This window comes from Solanum pennellii, chromosome 7 (genome assembly GCF_001406875.1).
Source record: "Solanum pennellii chromosome 7, SPENNV200".
NCBI lineage: Eukaryota > Viridiplantae > Streptophyta > Magnoliopsida > Solanales > Solanaceae > Solanum > Solanum pennellii.
This window is the reverse complement of record NC_028643.1, coordinates 32570166-32582223: the sequence shown is the minus strand read 5'-3', so window position 1 is coordinate 32582223 and position 12058 is coordinate 32570166. Positions and strand designations below refer to the sequence as shown.

General features: G+C 35.1%; 1 protein-coding gene across 3 annotated transcripts in view; it reads left to right on the top strand.

Annotated features, from left to right (window-relative positions):
* LOC107026072 (exocyst complex component SEC3A-like) overlaps window positions 1-11161 on the top strand; it is a 32015-nt gene extending 20854 nt beyond the window's left edge. Inside the window, exons 9-25 of one of the 3 annotated variants that reach the window (XM_015226917.2) lie at window positions 97-198; window positions 284-421; window positions 985-1113; window positions 1201-1281; window positions 1362-1436; window positions 5606-5779; window positions 5889-6030; window positions 6107-6171; window positions 7106-7276; window positions 7361-7440; window positions 8270-8351; window positions 8700-8797; window positions 8880-8988; window positions 9108-9176; window positions 10530-10595; window positions 10667-10759; window positions 10844-11161. In XM_015226917.2, the coding sequence (XP_015082403.1) occupies window positions 97-198; window positions 284-421; window positions 985-1113; window positions 1201-1281; window positions 1362-1436; window positions 5606-5779; window positions 5889-6030; window positions 6107-6171; window positions 7106-7276; window positions 7361-7440; window positions 8270-8351; window positions 8700-8797; window positions 8880-8988; window positions 9108-9176; window positions 10530-10595; window positions 10667-10759; window positions 10844-10954 (1785 nt within the window). In that variant the 3' untranslated portion in view covers window positions 10955-11161. The remainder of the gene's footprint in view (window positions 1-96; window positions 199-283; window positions 422-984; window positions 1114-1200; window positions 1282-1361; window positions 1437-5605; window positions 5780-5888; window positions 6031-6106; window positions 6172-7105; window positions 7277-7360; window positions 7441-8269; window positions 8352-8699; window positions 8798-8879; window positions 8989-9107; window positions 9177-10529; window positions 10596-10666; window positions 10760-10843) is intronic. The other 2 variants (XM_015226918.2, XM_015226919.2) reach the window with 2 other exon arrangements.
* Window positions 11162-12058: the final 897 nt, after the last annotated feature.

Sequence of the window (12058 nt, the reverse complement as noted above, 5' to 3'; positions counted from 1 at the left end):
TCAAACGGTACAATATAATTGGGATGGAGGAAGTAAGTTCTATATGAATGTAGACCTCTTTTCCTAATGCAATACTGGTTCTTTCACAATTTGCAGATAGAAACCCGCAACAACAAGCTGGAAATGCAATCAGTAAACAACAAGGCATTGATTGAGGAACTTGATAGGCTTCTTGAAAGACTCCGTATCCCTTCTGAGGTGTTTCTCTATCTTTCTTGGAGCTAGGTCATGGTGACATCTAATAATTTTAATTTTCTTCACATCTTGATATTTGGTTTTGTAGTATGCAGCGTGTTTAACGGATGGTTCATTTGAAGAGGCAAGAATGCCTCAGAACATTGAGGCATGTGAGTGGCTAACTAATGCTCTACATGGTCTTGAATCACCTAAATTGGATCCTAGCTACTCAAACATGAGAGCTGTATGTTCACTTGCTTATTCCTTTCTGTCCTTTTCTTTTTGCTTCATTTTTGTTATTGTGCTTCAAAATAAAGTACAGAGATAAGGTTAATGTAGGTATGGATGCATATGTTAACTTAAGTAAAAATTTGCTCATTCAGGGCTTGGATGACTGGTTCCTATGAAGTGGTTTGAGTAAATACATTGTTTTGAATTATTGGGAAAACCACAGTTGGACCTGGCCTGGTATAAGAATGATTGAGTTATTGCAAAATACAGAGTCATAGTGTCTAGATATTACTGGATTCAAGTTCCTGCTAGTTTTTTATGGGCCAATGTTCTATACTGAAACTGGACAAGAAAAAGTAGAAATCAAACTTTCCTATCTTTAAATTATGTGCTTCTTACTGAATGAAGTGAAACCAAGTTGTCCTGTCTGTGCTATTCTAGCACTCGTCGGATAGGCATTGGCCGCATTGCGTCATCTCTGCATTTGAACACAGAAAGTTACTTATATCAAAATCAATACATTACTTGTAAAAGATGCAGAAACTTTTAGCTGTGAAATCCCTGAATCTTTTACAGGTGAAAGAAAAACGAGCAGAAGTTGACAAGTTGAAAACGACGTTTGTTCGAAGAGCATCTGAATTCTTGAGAAACTATTTTTCCAGTTTGGTGGATTTTATGATGAGTGATAAGAGTTATTTTTCTCAGGTATATAGATCAGTTTTACTTGAACTAATTGTCGTGAGTTTCCCAAAAATAGTTATTTAAAGACTGCTGATAATATAAATTAAACAGCGTGGGCAATTGAAAAGGCCTGACCATGCTGATCTCCGATACAAGTGCAGGACATATGCTCGTCTGTTGCAGCATTTGAAGGTCAGATTGATTCAACTTGTCGAGTTTTAGCATTGTTTAATACTGTCTGGTGTCTTTCTCTCAATCCTTTGCATTTGCAGAGTCTTGACAAAAATTGCTTGGGCCCTTTAAGAAAAGCTTATTGTACCTCCCTCAACTTGCTTTTGCGCCGGGAGGTCAGAAAGCTATTGTCTTAATTTGTCTTTTAGTTCTCTTATTGTGCTTTATTTCTTGTTTTGCTTCTTTACGTTGAGTAGGTTACTTAAATCCCTATTATGTTCACTGGCCATTATTTGCACTTTTAAGCTGGTAGATATCTGTTTTCTTCATCTCCAAACTCTCAAACGCATGTATCACCTGTTTGTCTATAGCAGCTTTCCCATCAAAGAATTGCTGGTTGAACCTGCTTTTAAGATGAACTTGTCTGCTTTAAGAAGCACATTTTGTTGGGACGTTTAGCTGGGCGAATCATTAAGACCATTGCAGTAGCATCTTAGAAAGAATTCAGAGAGCAAGCTGTTCAGTTTGAACAATAACAAGCTGTAAAGGGTAGCTGTGGAGACACACAGAGAGAGGAAAGGCAACAAAGGTATTAAATTGGAGTAGCAGCACTGGAAAGAAGAAGAATGTAAAGCAGATGTAAGGGAACTGAGAAATTATACAAAGAAGAACAAGGGTACTGCAATATTGTCAGTTCAAAGACATTCCTTCATGATCTAGGAGTGTGATAGTTCTTTTCAAGAACAAGAGATCTTTGCTGCCAAGCAACTTGTAGTTCGAGTGTAAATGAATGAATTTGGTAATGCCTTTTATGCTAGAAAATTCACTCAAGGAACTAAAGATAATTGGACCACATAACTCTTGGGGTAAATTCCTGAAACTTACTCCATGTAGGGTGCTGATTCAGGGCTTGGCATAGGTTTATTGTCTAGTGAAACCTGAAACAAATATTTGCATTTTATTTAATTCATGCATAGGAATAAGACTTTATAGTGTGCCGTAAAACCTTGTTTCACTTTTAGCTCGAACCACTGTAGGAGTAAATCTTAATTCACATATGAAAAAGGTTTTCTCATATTTTCCCTGTCTGTTCTAGGACCATTACAACTTGTATCTATTAGAATTGGAATAAGTATATACAATCCTACTTAGAATATGAATCCTAGTTGGAAAAGGAGTCTAATGTAGTGTCTATGAAGAGGGTCTCAGTGTAATAATGTAGACACACAATTCAATCATATTCTTCTCTAATATCTCTCACATGGTATCAGAGCAATGGTGAGAAAATTAAATAAGCCGTCAGTGTCCAATTTTCCGGTGACCTAAATTGTTGTGCGAATAAAAATTTTGTGCCTGTGTTTTTCAAAAACAATTTCCAAGCAATTTCTTTTTTTTTTCCAGTGGGATCAACTCTAAATTTCGAGGCTTACCGTATACACATTTCCTGATTCTGGTCGATTTTCTGGCGATCAGATCCTTTCAAATTCCACAATATGTCGTTCGGGATTGATATTTTTGGCTCCAAAAATATAGGAAGTTCAAGTGCTATGATCACATCAGAACTATTAATGCGAAGCTCAAACTATTTAGCTTGGGCTTCTTCGGTAAAGTTGTTGTGCAAGGTCAAGGCATCCATGATCACTTAACCAACAAAGCTTGTGTGGTAGATGAAAAGGCAAAGGCTAGTGAAACAGATGATAGAGCCAAAGCACAATGGGAGAGGTTGATGCTCAATTATATCTCCTATGACGATCTATCGATTCCAAGTTAATGCTTTTGGTTCGCTCATCCCAGACATGTTTTCAGTTTGGCATGGAGGCATTCGAAACGTTGATGCTAGTTACTACGAATGTGGACAAACAACAAGAGCATAAACAAACATTGTTTCTAGTTCTTACACTTGTTGGACTTCCTCCTTACCATGATTTAGTGCGTGCTCAGATTTTAGCTAGTCCTTCAATACCAACCGTTGATGAATTATTCTCTTGTCTACTTCATCTAGCCATGCCTCCCAATCACCAAGTAGTTTCATCACCTACCATTGACTCCTCTATTCTGGCATCTCAAACCATAGACAAACGAACATATCAGATTGTGAATCGTGTCAACTTGGGAAACACATTAGTGCTACATTTTACCGTAGTACCGAGGGTTGTTCATATTCTATTTTTTCATTAGTTCATTATGATATTTGGGGTCCTAGTAGAGTTAGTCCACTGTTAGGGTTTTGTTATTTCATTATTCTCATTGATGACTATTCAAGCTGCACTTTGGTTTTCTTAATGAAAGATCCTTCTGAGTTTTTTTTTTTTATATTCAAAAGTTCCTTTGCTGAAATACAAAATTAGTTTGGTGTTTCTATTCGTACTTTTCATAGTGATAATGCCTTGGAATTTTTATGACTCACTAAGGCATTTTTCACTAAACATCTTATCTCTACACTCCTCTGCAAAATGGTGTATCAGAAAGAAAGAATAGGTATCTGATTGAGCCGCTTGCACTCTCCTCATTGAATCTCATGTTTCGCTGCGTTTTTATGGTGATGCAACCCTTTCATTAGAATCAGGTTCCACATTCCATACTGTTTCCTCACTTACATCTATACTCAATCCCACTCGTGTGTTTGCCTTAGCTCCCGGTAAAGATAAGTTAGCTCCTCGAGCTCTCAAATGTGTCTTTCTTGGTTAATGGTTACTAGCAAGTTCAAAAAAGGGTACATTGCCATTCACCTAATCTTCGTCGATACCTTATGTCCGCTGATGTCACATTCTTTAAATCTCAAACCTTATTATACATGTTGTGATCATTTTGATGTCTTTGAGCTCTTACCCAAACCTATACCAACTTTTGCAAAATTTACGGTTACTTCTACATCTCTAGTGGTAGTGCCACCACTCCTAATTTATCAGCATCGTCCACCCAACGCTACTTTCAAATGATTCATCTCATGCACTAGACTCTGCTCCTACTGCGGACTTTCCTCCTCCTAGTCAACTGATTTCATTTCATAAAGGTATACGATCCACTAGAAATGCTAACCCGCATTATACTTTCTTGAGTTTTCATCACCCCATTATGCCTTTGTATCATCTTTGTCCTCTATTTCCATTCCTAAGAGTACATGTGAAACACTTTCTCATTCCGGATGGAGACAGGCTATGATTGATGAGATATCGGATTTACATATGAGTGGTACTTTGGAGCTTGTCTCCCTTCTTACAGGTAAATCTTAAATCTACTATTTGTTGTCATTGGGTTTATGCAGTCAAAATTGGTCCAGATGGTTAGGTTGATCGACTTAAGGTTCGCCTTGTTGCCAAAGGGTATACTCAGATATTTGGACTCAAATATAGTGATAATTTCGCTCCCGTAGCTAAAATAACATTCGTCCATATTTTTTTTTCTATTATTGTTGTTTGTCATTGTCCTCTTCATCAGTTGGACAATAAAAATGTATTTCTACATGGTGATCTTAGTTAAGAAGTCTATATGGAGCAACCACCAGGTTTTATTGCTCGGGGAGGAGTCTAGTAACCTTGTATGTCAATTGTGTAAGTCACTCTATGGTCTAAAACAATCTCCTTGATACTTATTTGGAAAATTTAGCACAATAATTTAAGAGCTCGGCATGACTCGTAGTGGAGCTGATCACTCTGTGTTTTATCGTCAATCTGCGGCAAATAAGTGTATTTTTTTGGTTGTGTATGTTGATATTGTTATCACTGGCAATAATCAAAGATGGTGTCACTAATTTGAAACAACATCTCTTTAAGCGTTTCCAGATTAATGACCATGGTTATTTTCTAGGTATTGAGGTTGCTCAGTCTTGATTAGGTATTGTTATTTCTCAATGCAAATGCAAGTACGCCTTAGACATTCTTGAGGAGAGAGGAATGATGGGATGTAGATCCATTGACACTCTTATGGATCCAAATGTTGCCATGGTGCTACATAAATAAAATATGAAAAAGTACTCACTACTGAAAAGATACAGGGTGACCCAACTTTTGCTAACATAATCATTGACCAGACGGGCAACATATACTTGTAACAGCCAACCGCTGGCTATGAAAGCTCTTTGATTTTCTACCAGTATCGTAGAAACTCTGATACCATGTGGAAATATTGGAAAAAAATATTATTGAATCGTCGTCTCTAACCATTATTACTGAATATATCTAGGACACTACAATAGACTCCTTTTCAACCTAGGACACTACAATACAATCCTATTCTAAGTAGGACACTATATACTATTCCTATCACTATTACTAATTATATTCTAAGTAGGATTGTATATACCTATTACTATTCTAACAATTCTTATGTTTGCTATTTTTTGCAGGCTCGTGAGTTTGCAAATGAGCTTCGTTCCAGTACAAAGGCATCCAAAAATCCTATTGTATGGTTTGAAGGTTTGACAGGTTTGAATCAGAGCGTGAATAATGCAGACACGTCTGCAGCCTCTGAGGCATATGCTAAAATGCTCACAATATTCATCCCACTCCTTGTAGATGAGGTTTTCGTCTAGTTCTTTTTTTCCTTGTATATATGCGTATGAAGGTCTCTGTTGCTTTCTCTACCCAAAGTGTATCAATCATTTTATTTTCTAAATTTCCAAATCCCAGAGTTCTTTCTTTGCACACTTTATGTGCTTTGAAGTTCCAACACTGCTTCCACCAGAAGGTGTTGCCAATGGAAACAAAGCTGGAGATGATAAGGATGATGATTTATGCATCATGGATATAGATGAGAATGACAATAAATCTGGTAATTTTTCCTGGTTTCTGCTCTTGTCTTGTCCTGCTTGGAATGTATCAAGGACCACCATCTTGCTATTTTGCAGGACAGAATTCCGCCGATATAGAGGCACTAAATGAATCGCTACATGATTTACTTGATGGAATCCAAGTAATGTTACAGTTTTCCCTTACAATAGTCTTGTTTTCTAATAACGATAGTTTTTGTTAATGCCGATCATTCTTTCTTGTTTAATTTTTCCTGTTTGGTGCAAAGAGGACATTCCTTAGTGCATAATTTGTTTGAGTTTTGAGACGCTTAATATACACTATATCCGATTCTTTGTATACTCAAACATCAGTGCTATTGAAATAGAAAAGAGAAAATGACACAGTAGGTCAGGTTAATAGAGTGAGGAAGACCTCTCAAGTTTCACTTAATCTGGATGCTGAATAAAGACTACATCAGAGTCTTGTCTGTGTTTAGTTCTTCTACTATTCATCCGGTATTCATTCTATGATATCTGTATCTTCTCATTACTGTGGTGTTGATAATCTATCTGGTGGATTATATCTATGTTACTATTAATTCCATGCTACTACCCTAGTTATCCTGTAGAATTTGAAAATTATTTTTCTAAATAGGAACAAGAATATCTATTTTGCTTCATCAAGCTGACTGCTTGACGTTTTTTTTCTTTTCTTGTCTCAATGCCTTTGTACCTGATCTTACCTCTATGCTGTACCACTGCTTCCTTATGTGCCTCAGAGAAGCAGGCCCTTGAGTAAACCAAGTCCGCTGATCTTTTGTTGCATTGTCTAACATAATGTTTTGTCCTTGTCACGATGAATTAGCACTGGACTATTTTGTCAGTTTTATATGTTCTTTTGGTACTCGTATTTTTTTCAGCCCCCTCTCTTATTTTCTCATACATTGTGGTTTGAAATTTATGATTGCCACAATAGCGTGGTTCTTTTTCATGGGCATAGTTGTTGATTGGATTGTCGTTTCAATTAACTAAAGATCTTTCAAATTTTTCTGACGAAACAAAACTATAAAAAGAATATCACTGATAATATTATCTTTACCTGTTTATGTGCTTCAGGAAGACTTCTTTGCTGTGGTTGATTGGGCAGGCAAGATTGATCCTATGTGCTGCATATCAATGCATGGAATCACAGAGCGTTATATTCCTGGTCAGAAGGCTGATGCAGCAGGGTTTGTGCGTATCTTGCTTGATGACTTGGAATCAAGAATTTCAATGCAGTTCAGCCGTGTGAGCTACTGTATCCCTCATAACCATCTATATTTTGCAGTTCATAAGGGATGAAATTTTCTCAGTTTTCCCTAAACTTTGCAGTTTGTGGAGGAGACATGCCATCAAATTGAAAGAAATGAGCGAAATGTTAGACAGTTGGGAGTTTTATCATTCATACCGAGGTAAACTGAGTTTCATGTTATGTGTTTTGTATACTTCCATAGTTCTTTGGATTAGATTTACTGTCATAATGGTTCAAATGATGTTTGTATGTAGATAGAGCTGGAAGTGCATAGTTATTGTTAATGGAAGTAAGTCGAGATTGTCAAATTAAACTTCAGCCGCTAAACTAAGAGCTTTCTACTTTTATCTGTCCTCCCGTTTCTAGTGTATCTAATTAGTGCGACAGGTTTAGATATGCTACATTATAAACCCATTTCCCGTATTTACTTCATTGGGAGATTAGTCTCACTATGAATGGTATATTGTAAAGTTCTTTCATGAAGATATTATTTCTTCCCCTCCCCAGTATGGAAATGAATAGTTGATTGATTTTCTACGGCTCTTTTACGTATACATGGAAATAGTTCCTCCAAATTTGAATGGAAGTTTTGCCTGCCTGTGTTATTCTATTATTTTCTGCTGATTTCTCTTTATCACATAGGAGCAAGAGTATACCATTTTATATTTTTATTCCCCCAATTGAATAGTGCTTGAAATTTTCATTAGTATCTACAAGATGTGGTTTTCTGCCTTGTCGCTGTTACCTCTTTGTTACAGTTGATTAGCTTCATTATTGCTTTTATGCTGTGAGCTTATTGTAGGTCTGAATCTTGTAAAAATCCCTTCAATGACTCTTTGAATAACCTTATTTACAACTACAGGCAGTAAGCCTTTCAGTAATTCAGCCTCAAAATCAGAATTTGTACTTATTTTGTCTCAGAATGCTTCACGTATTTATTTCGGCCTAACTTGTCAATCATTTCATTGGGTGAATGATTTCTCATCTAGATTTGCCACCCTTGCAACCCGTATGGAGCAGTACATTCAAGGACAATCAAGGGATTTGGTTGATCAGGCATACACAAAGTTTGTGAGTGCTTCTGTCTTGCACTTGTTTTCTTGATGCATTACAACGACCATTAAGATGTGAAATGAACAGTTGAAAATGTTAGAATGACATAATATATGTTACTGGTTCTCTTGTTTAACCATTTTTTTCCTGATGAGAGTATTGTGATAGGTAATACAGTAATTTATACTGTTTAAATATACAATAATAGAAAATAAAAGTAAGCTGAAGTGGGAATTGGGAAATACTTGCAGAACTCTTTTTTCATTCAAGGTGCAGTGAGTTTAATTTCTTAATTTTTGGTGGTTAGTTATATATGTTCTCTTATGTATGTTGTACTTTGTGGCTCGATTGTTCAATATTTGGCAGGTCACTATAATGTTTGTTACTTTGGACAAAATTGCTCAAACAGACCTGAAATATCAAGATATCATGCTTTTAGAAAACTATGCATCATTTCAAAATAGGTATTGTTCAGTTTTGGGTTCAGATATATTTTTTATTGTACCACAAAAGCTGCTCCTAGTGCTGATTGAAACAGTTGTGCAGTCTGTATGACTTGGCTAATGTCGTGCCAACCTTAGCAAAATTCTATCACCAAGCAAGTGAATCTTATGAACAGGCTTGCACACGCCACATCAACACAATTATCTACTATGTAAGTTATCCTATTTCATGCTTCATGGTTGTGTAATATTTCCTAACTATTCTTTTGCATTCTTATTACTTTATTTACTCTCTCTGATGAGATACCTTAGAACTTGTGCTTTCTCCCAGCAATTTGAGCGACTCTTTCAATTTGCTCGAAGAATCGAGGATTTGATGTACACGATTACACCAGAAGAGGTTAGTTCCTTTTTCTTTTGAACACCTCAGGCTATTGATAATTGCAGACTGCCCATCACTCCAGAGTATCTTAATTTTCCTTATACGAGGATGGTGTCTTGACAATGCTCTGATACTAGATAAGTTGCTAATTTGTGCCAGTACATGATTTCTTTCAAAATCATGGAAAATTGTGTAGTCTTAAATCTTTGTTTGATTCATTTTACTTCTGTTGAACTTCTCCGTACAGCAACCAAAAGAATCTATGACCAAAATAAAACTCTGGATTGAAAATATTATTCTTGTTTGGAAATTTGAACATTTGTGATGAATTGCATGTGAGAAATGATGCAACCACATTCGTTTTCGGTTTAAAATTCCATGTCTTCTTTTTTGGTCTTTTTCTCTCTTTTCCATTTTGGTGGGAAGACAGGTTGAACCTTGCAGGTCAACTTATCTTTTTAATTGTGTCATGCAATTCTCTCTTACTGAACTTTGAAGCTGGATGCAACTGGTGTCTCAGAACTACCGAAAAGACGAATGACTTGGATCAGATAAGAATAAGTGACTGGCCTTAACTGGTAATTCTAGTAGTCTATCAGTACTAATCAAATGAAAGAATGGGTATATCTGTCATTTGATTGATGTGAAAGTTCAGTTCAAGCACAGAAGGAATAAATGGCGAAGGTATATGTGAGTGCCTTAATGACAGTACAGAAGATACTCAGTATATCTTATAGAAGATGATCTGATGCCAAATGTTCCAGTTAGACTTGTTCCTTGTTTAAGGTTTTAAGTTCCGCTGCCGCCTGTCTTGGAAGTACATATAGGCTTGAAGTAATGACCAAACAACGTTTATGATTTTTACCATCACTTTAGCCTCTTTGTAAGAACCGAGTGACTCGATGTTGCATCCTTTTTGTTCCTTAGCTGTGCATCGAACCTTTAGGTTAAACCCAATTGACTATGCCTTAGCCTTTTAGGACATCTGGTTGCCAGTATTGAGGTAAATAATCCTGGTATACAAATCAGTATTGATTTGTATGAAGTTTTGTTGCTATTTTAGCTTCGTATAAATAATACCAGTATAGTTTGGCTGCTATTTATATTGAGTTATATGAATTCAATAGCCCTGCAAAAGTCCAAGGATATTATTGTAAACAAAATTTTGTACAGTTTTACACCAAACACAAGTTTAAGTTATACATTATTTATCGAATATTTAGTACAATGAACGATCCACTAAATAAAAATAATTCCCACCTGCCTAATCCTTGCATTACCAGTTTCAAGACTAGAATATCTTGTTTGTTAACCAAACACCCCTATATTTCCTTATCATATTGTGCTAATGAAATGTGGCATCTTTATTAGATTCCATTCCAGATTGGATTGTCAAAAGCGGATCTAAGGAAGGTGGTGAAATACAGTTTATCTGGGGTAAGTCAAGTCAATGAATTGACGTAGTAGATTTGGGTTTGTTTGTTAAAGAGTGATAAATTTTGGTTTAGCAGGTGGATAAGTCGATCAGCACGATGTATAAGAGGTTGCAGAAGAACTTAGCGTCAGAGGAGTTGTTGCCTTCTCTATGGGATAAATGCAAGGTATATTAGTCTAATAGTTTCATGCTGCTGCATCTGTGAGCACCATTGTAGTACTTGTGTGTTGATTTTATGATAAATTTGCAGAAGGAGTTCCTGGAGAAGTATGAGAGTTTTGTCCAACTTATAAATAAGGTTTACCCGACGGAGAGCATCCCTTCCATCTCAGAAATGCGGGGGCTTTTGGCATCCATGTAAACAAGGCAGAACCTCGCTCTAGTTTTGCTTCTTTTTCTTCTGCTGACTCCTCCTAATATTCTTTATATTTTTCATCATCATTTCCCTTTCATTAACTAAGGCTTCATCTTTTCACCTATTTGGGATTAAATATACATATCGGATCCTTGAGTAATTAGTTTACAGAAAATATTCTCATGTTTTATTTTAAGCCAAAAGTATTATCATACTCTTAAGAAAATAAATTATCCTTTTCATTATTTCCAAACAATTTTTAAAAGCAACTATGAATTCCATTAAATATCCAAAACATGTATCAACAATTTTAACAAACTATTAATGCAAAATGAATGCATAAAAAATACTTTGACATTTACCACTCTATCTGGCCTCTCACTGTATAAAAAAATAAATGTATAGATTGTATTTGTGTTTGTATAAATCGAGATACAAATGTATATACAAATTATACATTTACATATTTTTCTGTCTTATATCCTTGTAACTATACAAATAAAAATATTTCTCTTAATTTTCTTTGTCTTTCGCTTTTTCTTTCTCGTATTATACAAATACAAATTATACAAGTTACAATGTATAATTTGTGTTTGTATAAAGTGAAAAGAGATTTGATATACAAATACAATTGTTTTAACTCGATTCAATTTTATACGAATTTAAATTTTATGTAGATATACAAAGAATATACAAATATACAAACATAATTTTCATAGACAAACACCCGATTTATACAAATTGTTGTGATTTATACAAATTAGATGCTTGCGATTTTACATAGTCATATACTACCTGCGATTTTATATAAATATAATGCTTCATAGAAATTTTTTTTGCTATGGAGTGCAAATAGATATAATGTAGCTATAAAACGCTACTATACTAATCATGCAAAATATATACTAAAATGATTTCTTGATAGTGTGCATTGTATTTTAGAAAGGAATTTTACTTCAATAATATATTTTATTTGATTAATAAACATTTTAATATTATTTTATATTTATTATTTGTAACACAACTTTAACTGTAATAGTCTATACATATACATATATATATATATATATATATATGTATATACATATACATATATATATATATGTATAT